Source organism: Emys orbicularis, chromosome 3, assembly GCF_028017835.1.
Source record: "Emys orbicularis isolate rEmyOrb1 chromosome 3, rEmyOrb1.hap1, whole genome shotgun sequence".
In the NCBI taxonomy this organism is placed as follows: domain Eukaryota; kingdom Metazoa; phylum Chordata; order Testudines; family Emydidae; genus Emys; species Emys orbicularis.
In genome coordinates, this window is record NC_088685.1 from 2,956,182 (window position 1) to 2,968,825 (window position 12,644).

Genomic DNA, 12,644 nt, shown 5'->3' on the forward strand with positions numbered 1-12,644 from the left:
CCACTTGGCGGGTCTCCCACACCCGTGCCAAGACAACATAGGGTTAGGCACAGGTCAGACAGACAATCAGGCTAGGTTCTAGCTGCCTCAGTACAGAGCAACAGGTTTCCACTCTCCCTGGAGTCTCTTTGCAGAGGTCAAAGCACTTCTGCAAGGGGCCATGGGAGGCAGTCGGGAAGCAGCACATTTTGTGACGTGTGGTATACAAAAGATTGCTGCACGGCCACATGCACGCACAGTTTACAGGGAACGCTGCTTGTTCCCTTTTTTGCTTCTTTATACGCATTAAGGCCTGAGAGGTTTCCTGCCTACACACTGCCAAAAATAAAGTGTGCTGTAGCGTAATGTACTTTAACGCCCTAGGGTTAGAAGGAGCCGCAAGGGTAATCTAGACTAACCCCCTGCCAAGATAGAGGATTTGTTGTGTCTAAACCATCCAAGACAGATGGCTCAACCTCTTTTTTTGAAAACCTCCAGTGAAGGAGATTCCACAACTTCTGTAGGCAGTTTATTCCATTGTCCTACTGTTCTTACAGTTGGGACTTTTTCCTGAGATTTAATCTAAATCTGCTATCTTGTAGTTTGAACCCATTACCTCTTGTTCTGCCCTATGTGGCAAAAGAGAACAACTTTTCTCCATCTTTTTATGTCCACCACATTCCCCGTGTACCAAACCAGTTACCCTGTCAAAGAAGGAAATCCAGCTGGTTTGGTATGATTTGGTTTGGTATGATGGTAAAGCCATGCTGGCTGCTAGTGATCACCCTCCATCCTCCCGGTATTTGCAGATGGAATGTTTTATACATGGCTCTAGTAGCTTCCCAGGTATCGAAGCCAGGCTGACTGGTCTGTAGTTCCCCAGCTCCTCCTTTCCCCCCTTGTTAAAGATGTGCCTTACGTCAGCCCTTCTTCAGTCTTCCAGGGCCTCGCCTGTTATCCATGAGTTTGCAAATATTATTGCCAGTAGTGCTGAGATTCCTTCAGCTAATTCCTTCAGCACCCCAGGCTAAATAGCATCAGGCCCTGCTGACTTGAATTCATTCAAATAAGCAGAAGATCTGACATGTTCTTTACTTAACCCAAACTGCATTTCTTTCCCTTTGTTGTCTATGGTAACTGCACTAGTTGTCTGGTCACTTTATTTTTTGTGTGAAGTCTGAAGCGAAGTAAGCATTGAGCAGTTCTGCCTTCTTGTCTCCCATTACCAGCTCACCTTCTCCATTGAGCAGCAAGCCCACACCATCCCTGATCTTTCTTTTTTGTCTGATGTATTTGGAGAACCCCTTCTTGTTGCCTCTAACACTTCTTGCCAGTTGTATTTCATTTCTTGCCTTAGCTTTCCTGACTTGGTCCCAACATGTTCATGTATTTCCCATGTATACATCCTTAGTGACGTGCCTCTCCTTCCATTTCCTCTATGTATCCCTTTTGGGTTTTAGATAGCTAAAAAGCTCCTTGTGCAGCCATATTGGTCTCTTGTGCTGCTTCTTATCTTTCCTCCACATCAGAATAACTTGATGTTGAGCCTCTAATATTAGAGCTTTTTGCCCCCTTTAACTCCTTTTCTTCCTAATTGGTCTTTCCACGGGATCTTGCCTACTATTTCTCCTTTCCATAGGATCTTGAATTCTGTCAGATCATGATCACTTCCTCCCAAGTTCCCAGAGGAAGTGATCATGATCTGATAGAACCCTGGATAACTAATGAAATAGGAACACCACAAGAGAGTGAAAGTTGAGCAGCCCTTACCTCTTATGCCTTAATTGAAGGGGTAACTATCAACAGCCTGCAAGACAGGTCTTCCAGAAACTCCAGGAAAGACCACAGTTGACCTTGCTGATGTCTCTAGTCTCACGTTCTCAGTCTGGAAGCTTTGACCACCCTGTCCTTTCTATATTGCTAAATAGAAAGAGAGACCCACAGCAGTCTGGCCATGTTAAAGGCTGTAATGGGATGTAAAAGTTTGAGAACCTTGCTCTAGGGGTTGACAACAAGCAGGAAAAAAGCTTTAAAGGAAACCCCAATCATACTTTTAGGCTTTCTTTATCCATCAGAAAGAAGCAAGAGAGGGCACAAGCCCAACTGAAGAAAAAAATACTTAGCAGGTCCCCTTTTACATTACCAACCTGTATGAATTCAACAAGTCAATGAGTCAGATGTCTGAAGCTCTATGGAGGTTGATAAAGCAAATTAACATATGGAAAGGTGAGATATGGAGTATAACAAAACTCATGCAGAAACAGAGTTTGCAATATAATCTCTCAAGAGTCAGTTTTACACCATGCCCTTCAGTGGGAATTGAGACACCCTTGAGAATCCTAGCATGAAGTCCTGGTCACCTCTTTACTTAGCCTGGCCTTTCTGTTTATTCAGTACTTACCTCAACTAGCTGATTATCATTTCCACATTTTATCTTCTAGCCAGGGTAGGGTTAACACAGGACTTCATGGATGACACCAAGGCTACCTTGATTGATCAGGAAAAGGGTGATGAAAGCTGCAGCTTTCTTCTAACCCCATCTGTGTTCACACATAGTAGGGGGACAGTCTAGATTGCCACATGTCTGGTCACCCTTGGTCTATGAAATTGAATCCTGAAGTTGCTCCTGAATTGCCATTCTGGCAGGACGAAGCAACACAACTGTGCACCGGAAGCAAGCCTACATCTCCAACACAGTTACTTTGATAATGGACCTAGCTTGCCACCTCTATTGCTAAGGCACAGATTTAGTCACCTCTCGGTCAGAGGTACCATGCTTTACGAAGGGAGGGCGAGCTTTTAACAACTGCTGGCTTGCTTTGCTACTCTTTATCAGGATTCCCATTCCTCTTTCTTCAAAAAACAACACACAGAAAACAAACAAACCAACCCAACAATCTTTCAAACACAGATACGCAGAACAATTTACATGAGAATTGGGTTAGAGAAGAATGCTATGGGTAAAGAGGAAAGGCAGATACCCCTTACACATACACACTCTCCATAGCCCTTTTTGGCTGTGATCTGGAGTTCAACTATCCAGGGGGCGGGGAGGAGAAAATGAAGGAAGGAAAATAAAATGCACCCTCAATTCCCTCAAAAAAACACTGTCCCTCAGACCCCAGAAATTCACCAACATGCAATGCCTGACAGTCACACTCTGCCTCCACCTGGAGGCTGCAGACCTCAGCTCTTCTTTGGATGCTAGTCTCCTTTGCTTTGTTCACACTAGTGGTAGCAATGGTAGGAACCCACCTGTAAACAGGTCTCCAGGAAGCTATTTAACCACTGCATTTCACAGAGCCACTCTGGAGAATGTTCGTTTACACGGTGCCTAAAATACCAGCATCTGCCTGGAGCCCTGTTTAGACTTGGGCTCCCACCCCAATGCTGCCATTGCTGGAGCTAAACTTGTGGTAGCAATTTATTGAAATTTTAGGAAAAGTTTCTTATGGAAGACACGGCACCTCTAGCTGGTAACTAAGTCTTCTGGAGTAGAATATCATAGAATATCAGGGTTGGAAGGGACCTCAGGAGGTATCTAGTCCAACCCCCTGCTCAAAGCAGGACCAATTCCCAACTAAATCATCCCAGCCAGGGCTTTGTCAAGCCTGACCTTAAAACCTCTAAGGAAGGAGATTCCACCACCTCCCTAGGTAACCCATTCCAGTGCTTCACCACCCTCCGAGTGAAACAGTGTTTCCTAATATCCAACCTAAACCTCCCCCACCTCAACTTGAGACCACTACTCCTTGTTCTGTCATCTGGTACCACTGAGAACAGTCTAGATCCATCCTCTTTAGAACCCCCTTTCAGGTAGTTGAAAGCAGCTATCAAATCCCCCCTCAATTCTTCTCTTCTGCAGACTAAACAATCCCAGTTTCCTCAGCCTCCCCTCATAAGTCATGTGCTCCAGCCCCCTCATCATTTTTGTTGCCCTCCACTGGACTCTTTCCAATTTTTCCACATCCTTCTTGTAGTGTGGGGCCCAAAACTGGACCCAGTACTCCAGATGAGGCCTCACCAATGTCGAATAGAGGGGAACGATCACATCCCTCGATCTGCTGGCAATGCCCCTACTTATACAGCCCAAAATGCCGTTGGCCTTCTTGGCAACAAGGGCACACTGTTGACTCAAATCCAGCTTCTCGTCCACTGTAACCCCTAGGTCCTTTTCTGCAGAACTGCTTCCTAGCCATTCGGTCCCCAGTCTAACAGTGCATGGGATTCTTCCGTCCTAAGTGCAGGACTCTGCACTTGTCCTTGTTGAACCTCATCAGGTTTCTTTTGACCCAATCCCCTAATTTGTCTAGGTCCCTCTGTATGCTATCCCTACCCTCCAGCGTATCTACCACTCCTCCCAGTTTAGTGTCATCTGCAAACTTGCTGAGAGTGCAGTCCACGCCATCCTCCAGGTCATTAATGAAGATATTGAACAAAACCGGCCCCAGGACCGACCCTTGGGGCACTCCGCTTGATACTGGCTGCCAACTAGACATGGAGCCATTGATCACTACCCATTGAGCCCGACGATCTAGCCAGCTCTCTATCCACCTGATAGTCCATTCATTCAGCCCATACTTCTTTAACTTGCTGGCAAGAATACTGTGGGAGACCGTATCAAAAGCTTTGCTAAAGTCAAGGAATAACACATCCACTGCTTTCCCCTCATCCACAGACCCAACTATCTCATCATAGAAGGCAATTAGGTTAGTCGGACATGACTTGTCCTTGGTGAATCCATGCTGACTGTTCCTGATCACTTTCCTCTCCACTAAGTGCTTCAGAATTGATTCCTTGAGTGACAGAACTGCAACATTATTGGAGAGATGTAAGAAGAGATTCGATGAGCTGTTAGTGGGAATGAAGAAGTAAGCAGGTCTGTGAAACACAGGAGTTGAAAATGCATGACAAACTGGTCTTTTCTGACCCAGTCATGGACCAGGAACCCATTGAGCAAGGAGCTCTATAAACACAGAACGAAAAGACGGTCCCTGCCCCAGAGCACTTACAATCTAAGTAAGAGACAAGAGGCAACAGATGGACATAGAAAGACAAGGGAGTAGAGATGAACAATCAGACAGCATCGGTCAATATGATGGGAAGTGGTCTCAGCACAGCAGCAGCCTAGCCATTGTCACTTTTTTTTTTTTTAAACCTGCATCACAGCAAAGGAGAGTTTTGAGGAAAGATCTGAAAGTGGATAAAGAGGTAACTTTGTGGATGTGTAAGGGGAGCATCTCCCCAAGCATGGTGGGGCAGCATGGGAGAAAGCATGAAGATGCTTGTTTGTAAAATTAACACATGGGCAATGGAGACTTGCATCATGAACTGATTTGAAGTGAGCCCATTGACAGCTCCATAGCGAACGAGAGATGACAGGTAGGCTGGGGATTGACGGTGAAGGTCCTTGAAAGTGAATACAAGCAGCTTTTTTTGATGCAATAGAGAAGGGGAAGCCAGTGGAGGGATTCAAAGAGAGGGGTGACATGGTCAAAGCAACATATTTATACAGTATAGGAACTAGCTCACTGATTTGACTCCTCTCCACCCCTCACCCCCCACATATAGCGAGCTACTTGGGCCCAATCTACAAGGAGTACCTAACACATGCAGTATACAAGCTATGCATGGATGAAGCTGAAGTTCTTAGGGTAGCATTATTTCAAACAAAATGCTGTAGCAGCTGCTATGTTTAAATGTGGAGATTTACCAAGAGTTGCATGAAGTTCAGACAGCTCTGGAACAAGAGGATTCGGAACAAAGTTGTTAAAATACATGAATAAAATTATATAAATAAATACTCTTTCAACATACTCACGGGTTTGGCTGTTAAAACCACAGCATGGCTAAAATGGGAGACTTTTGTACCAGACAGTACATGTCTACAGAACAGAGTAAACCATTTCATAACATTCTAGTTCTGCAAATTATATCAGGGACAGGGGGAAATATGAAGCTGCTTCATACTAAAACTGTAGAGATCACACTTCTGTTTTATTATGGAGTGTAAAATACCCATTGCCTTAGATACTCTCCATCTTCTTGACTGCTTTCTAGCCACATCCAGTGCCTAGAAGCATTTCAAAGTACAGCTATGATTTTGCGCTCATAGGCTGCAGCATAAATTATTCTTCATAGCTTGCTTCTAGCTCATGGTACTTTCCTTCAACTTAGATTTTGAGTTACAGCAGAAAGTCCTAGTGCAACCAGATCAAAAAGTTTAATTTGTGCTAACTGGAGTTTGGCTGCTGTTACCTTTCCTAAGACCATAACAGGCCAGATCCAGATAGGGAGAGGGATAGCTCAGTGGTTTGAGCATTGGCCTGCTAAACCCAGGGTTGTGAGTGTTCAATTCTTGAGGGGGCCATTTAGGGATCTGGGGCCAAAAAAAAAAAAAATTGTTGGGGATTGGTCCTGCTTTGAGCAGGGGGTTGGACTAGATGACCTCCTGAGGTCCCTTCCAACCCTGATATTCTATGAAAAGCTAGGAAGAATAATAGTTACCATAGAGCCGGTGGTAACATAAAGAGGATCTAAAGTTATTTGCACTTGGAAGATGTGAGACAGCGTAAGATGTAATCTTTGTCTACCACTAGAAACTGGTTCTATTCGTCCTGGAGTCCTCTCAAGATGGGCCTTGATGACTGGTGTTATGGGGTAAAGGAAAAATGAGCATGGAATTTAGCTTAGTCAAGGAAAGATGAGAAGTCACTTGCGTCTGTTTCGACGCCCTTGGGACAATGAATGTTGATGGCGGCCTTAGCATCTGAGTGAAAGCACAGTCTCTTTTTAGACTGGAAGTGGGGGAAGTTGAGGATCTGATTTTCAGAGATGATGGGAAAAGGTATCACCTCAGTCCCATTCATACCAGGAGCCAAATAAATCCTATATTCTCTACCTGTCAGTAGATTTAGCTGGGTTCCTCTGAGGGACATGAAGTAGCAGAAATGCTGAGTGCCCTGTTCTGGGTAAATTCTGAGGGAACAAGTCACTAGCTACTACATACTGGCCATTTCAAACAGTCCAGTAGGAGGTGCACTAACTAGAGCAGGCAACAGCTCAGGAACAGCCACACTGGATCAAACCAGCCAGTGGTCCATTCAGGCTGATATCCTGTCTGTGACAGTGGCAACACCCAGATGCTTCAGAGGAAGGTGCAAAATCCCTGTGTTGTACAACTATGGAAAAGTTTAATTTCCACTAGGAAAGTTTCTTGCCAAGCCCAAGCAATTAGATTTCATGCTTCAGGGTGGGAACTAAGTGTTGTCTTTTATCATTGGCCTCTCAGAGACACAGTATGCCCAGGCTGAAGAAACATTACATTAGGCGGCAAAATTGCTCCTCCCTTGAAGCAAGGATTAGATTCCTTAAAATAGAGGTTTTCTTTGAGTCTTGGTAACCTTATTCTGGGCACTAAACTTAGCTTCCTTGTTTAAGATCTGTGTATTTTTAAGGCCAGTAGAGACCATTCAATTATCTAGTCTGACCTCCTGTACAACACAGACCATTAAATTCCATCCACTTATCCCTGTATTAAGCCCAATAACAGGTGTCCCACTTCATCCCAGGAGGTGCATGGGATTCAGATGGAACCAGTAGAGGTGGCAATGTTATCTAGATCCCTCTCTCTGGCCCGGTCTGGTCAGGACATCCCTTAGGATTAGGATGAAGGAGGTCTGGGGTCGCAGGAAATGGTGGGTGTGGCAACTGGGATGGTGAAGTTCGCTCCAGTAGCCTCTGTCTATTCTTCCATATCCCCCCTGCCCACTGCCCTGAAATGTTTTTCTTTTAAGACCCAAAAAGGGAATGATGGGTGGAATAGCCCATCCTTGCATTATATTTTGTCCACCCATTAGGCCTAATATCCAACACATCAATTATGGTTCATTAATTTCTGGTTCCACAGCTTTTGTTTTTAACAAACATGATTGCAACATCGTCCTTGAGGTATATTAGCATGGCCTTTTTTGCTTCTCTGTATGGTTTTCTTGCACTTGTTTATAACATTTATTACTGAAAACTTTTTCCATCAACATTTGTTATAGGTTACTGTAATATCTTATGAACTTTTATATACTTTTTACAATTGAGCTCACAATTAGGGTAAATCTGTAGGCCCAATTATCACAACAAACACACACTCCTTAGCATAGCTATGTTGAAATGAAGTTATGCCCTCTATACCTCATTACAACCACTGGCCACAGAACTGTATTTTCTGGAATGAACCGAGTCCCATGGCCCTTAATATACCAAAATTAATATAGACATAATCCCTTTGCTGAAAATCCAGACTATACCTCTCAAAATGATTCAACCGCAGATAAAAAAAATAGCTGGCAAAAACAAAAACAAAAATCAGCCATTGCATTTACACTGAAACTAGTTACTGTAGTTCTTCCACAAACTGGTTTGTTTCGGTTCACTTTTGCTGACCCATTTCTTTCTAAGAATATGTAAGGCACATGTTTCAGCACATCAACGCTTGAGACAACACTGTACATGAAACAACAAGTCTGGGACTAAGGCTGGAAGAACTTTTATGAAAGGAACAGAATGCCGATATGGCACAGTGCATTCAGTGTCTAGAATGCAATCACACACGGTAGGATGAGAAAAGAATATTGTAAAATAAGGGTGCATAACATGGGAGTGAAGAAAGAAAAGGAAGGAGGGGGAAATGATGTGTTGGATATTAACAGCAAATGGAACCAAACACTCTATTTAAAAAGACAGATGAAAAGCGGTCTTCCAAAAGCAATCCTTACCTCTGTTATTAACACCTCCTTTCTTATTTAAAATTGCATTAAAACAAAAACCGTATTGGTTATCTTTCTGCATTTCACTTGGCTTGGTCAGAAAATGGAGAGGTGGCGTTATTTGGGGAAATAGCACAGCCTCAAGAGTAACACATGGCCCACACTACTAAGCAGGACCAGCTTCTCTGAACAGACTAGACTCATAGACTCAGACTTTAAGGTCAGAAGGGACCATTATGATCATCTAGTCTGACCTCCCGCATGATGCAGGCCACAAATTCTGACCCACCCACTCCTGGAATAATTCTCTCCCTTGACTCAGCTGTTGAAGTCCCCAAATCATGATTTAAAGACTTCAAGTCGCAGAGAATCCTCCAGCAAGCGACCCCTGCCCCATGCTGCGGAGGAAGGTGAAAAACCTCCAGGGCCTCTGCCAATCTACCCTGGAGGAAAATTCCTTCCCGACCCCAAATATGGCGATCAGCAGAACCCCAAGCATGCGGGCAAGATTCTCCAGCCAGACCCACATTGACCATTGATAGTAATTACCAGAGATGTCACGTTATTGACCTATTGACTAAAATCACGTTATCCCATCAAACCATCCCCTCCATAAACTTATCAAGCTTAATCTTAAAGCCAGAGAGGTCTTTCGCCCCCACTGTTTCCCTCGGAAGGCTGTTCCAGAACTTCACCCCTCTGACGGTTAGAAACCGTCGTCTAATTTCAAGCCTAAACTTCCCGACGGCCAGTTTATATCCAGGCAGGTGGGTAGCTGTGATCAGAACGCGGATTGCCTGAGAACTGCACACAAAGTTCGTCTGAGCTAAAAAATTCTAATTTTGTTACCCCGCCCTACCCTTCCGTCCCCCCACCTCACATTTTTAGACACAGACTCTTTGGGGCATCGAGTATCATTTACCAAATGCTTATACAGTGCTTAGCACACTGGAGCCTCAACCTGGATGAGAGCTCTAGACACTACCACAATATAAAGTCTCTGCTGCTTCTGATGCCATAACATGGCATATTTCAGTATACAGTAGGAGCTGCAATGGCTCCATGAAGTGGAGAAAATATCAGGTTTAGGAGAAAACAGATGGTGAAACATGATATTTCCTCCACTCACCTTCATTGAGCCATTGTAGCTGCTCTTAACAGTGGAAACAGGAATTGCTTGTGATATCACCAGCAACATTGGACTCCAATGATTTCTCAGACTTTGCTGGGAGAGAAAATGATAGTCAAGGGACATTTAAGTTTTCTTTAATTTGTGTGTAATTACTGATGAGGTACATAAAATCAATATTCAACAAAATATTACACACATCATAAATTAGGCAATGTCCAAGCTTTAAATATGGTCAGTATCATGGGACATGGAAAGACAGAAAAACACTGCACATAGGTGCTGGAACGAGGGGTGCGGGGGGTACTGCTGCACCCCTTGGCTTGAAGAGGATTCCATCGTAATACAGGGTTTATAGTTTGGTTCAATGGCTCTCAGCACCCCACCACTATAAAAATTGTTCCAGCGCCCCTAACACTGCACCAGGACCAGTCCAAATGCTTTTTGGACTGGTAAGCAGGACAATTTTCAGCCCCACCACTACTCACCAGCATTACCACCGCTCACCGGCAGCTGGAATTCCCCCGTCTCACCCAGTGAGGCCAGAATTTAAAGGCATTGTCTTCGTGCATGCAGGGGATAAGGGAGGAAGGTTGGTGTCTGCCTGCACTGGGGAGGATGTATATCTGCTATGGTCTGGGCTTGTAACGTAACATACTAGCCTGTGACTCAGACGGAGTTCCCAAACACAAACTGCTACATGCAGATGCCTTCCAGGAAATGCTATCTTGAGCATGGTGCAACATGAAGGAAACATTCCTTCATCTGGTGAGCTCAGACATGAACAAGATAGGGGAAAGCATGCTTTTCATGTAGTTTTTCTTTAGCAAGCAACAGGCGATCTGTAACAGTCTCAGTGCTTTTTGCAGACACTTTTAGGCCTAGCACATGGCAAAGTCACTTCTGAAGGGGCAAATTACCTTTCCTTTTCCATCTGCTTTTCTTCCTTTCTTTGTTACTGCCACCATCACTGCTACTACTGCTGCTGCTGCTGTTCTCTGAGCTTTGGGAGTCTGACTGCCCGTCACTGCTCTCTTCTGAGCCATCAGACAGCTCTTTTAATCCGTCTGGAACATCCTTCTGCAAATGAAAGAAAAACAGGCGGAGTCAATGTGACCTATTCCAATTCCATATAAAAGTCATGGGAAACCAAAAGAACCTCAAAGGAAAAGAGTTTCAGTATTATTTACTAAGCACTGACAATGGTTTCTTCTATGCAGCAGAGTGACGTCAGAGACCATCCGCTTCTCTGGCTTGTCACACACCCACATTGCCCTATAACAGCTCATATAAAATGCTGCCACTAAACTCCTCAGTCTTGCCTGTCATTTTCATCATGTCATCCCTTTATATTTTCCTGTCACCGTGTTCAATTGCTCTGCCCTTCCTTACATAGCTGTCCCGTCTGATTCCAACATCCCCACCTACCCTCTTTGCTCGCCAACAACATTACCCTTAACTATTTGTTAGCTTCCTGTATAACTCTCTGTACTTCCTCTCACACTGCCCTTTCTGAGCTCATGTGCACAGCACCTCCCTTCTCCAGATGTAAGCCCCTCTTGAACAAGTTATTTGTGTGTTGTACTCCTGCTCCCTGACCACTAGGTCTGGCCTTAGATTGTGAACTTCCCCGGGAAAGGGGCCATTCTTTGTTTGAAAGCACCTAGCACAGGTTAATAAACCTTCCTCCACCACCCAAGCACGACTGACTGAAACCATACAATATAATCATTTTGTTATTATTTATATAACATCAAAAGTGTGCAAAGCGCTTTATAAACAACTAGGAAGATGACATTATCCCTTCCCCTGATGAGCTTAGAATCCAAAGAGATTACTTATAAAAGAGGAGGATAGTGGATGAGCCATAAAAAGTAATTGATTAAGATGGGGGATTTAGCACAATTTTTTCAGGGGGCAAGGGGGCCATTTTGCATGGGACTATTTTTTAAAATCCATATTCCTATCTATCCAGATGTCAACTCCCACCTCCAATCAAACACTGATTCCAGCCTTCATTGCCCACTTCGATTTTTAAACAACCACCTTTCATGTAGTCTCCCAGGCTGCCTCTTACACTTGGCAGAAGCACCTCAAATATCCACAACGCCACCTCATTGTGCTCCTTTAAATCCCTCCTCCAAACTCTCGTTTGCAGTGATGCTTGTTAAAAAAACAACTTTACAATGGTTTGGGCAGCTGGTGTGCTAAGACCACTGCTTATCAGACTGCCCAGTATCGTCTCCTTGTTTCCATCGGTCTGCATCTATCTGTTGTCTCTTGCCTTATACTTAGATTGAAAGTTCTTAGGAGCCGGGACTGTCTTTCGTGTGTGTTTCGTTCAGCACCTAGCACAATGCGATCCTGGTCCATGATTGGAGCGCCGAGGGGCTAATGAAATACAGATACAAATAAAACAACAACGTTAAATGTTTGAAGAGCAAACTAGGGTTTCTAAGCTTCATGGCAGGAGTGTGTTTTAAGTTGAAAGCCTAACTGCCTGGGTAAGGGAGAAAGTTCCTTTATTGACGAGGACATAGGGCCTGATCCAAAGCCCACTGAAGTCAATGGAAAGAGTCCAACTGACTTCAGTGGGCTTTGGATCAAGTCCAGAATGACCAGTAATATATTGACATAGTTTGATGCAGAAGTGGAACTGGCAGCTCTCGAAGTCCCTTGTAAAAACAAATGTCAAATTCACTGAATTATCACAGTGCGTGCGTGGTGTGGGCGCATCTGTGTTTTCGTGCTGACGAGAGCTACCAGAATGACAG

At 44.2% G+C, this 12,644-nt stretch overlaps 1 protein-coding gene across 2 annotated transcripts in view; it reads right to left on the minus strand.

The window, feature by feature from the left end:
* The window catches only part of ASXL2 (ASXL transcriptional regulator 2), a 227,632-nt gene that overhangs the window by 116,957 nt on the left and 98,031 nt on the right, over positions 1-12,644 (minus strand). For both annotated transcript variants that reach the window (XM_065401229.1, XM_065401231.1), the window contains one exon: positions 10,791-10,950. In XM_065401229.1, the coding sequence (XP_065257301.1) occupies positions 10,791-10,950 (160 nt within the window). The remainder of the gene's footprint in view (positions 1-10,790; positions 10,951-12,644) is intronic.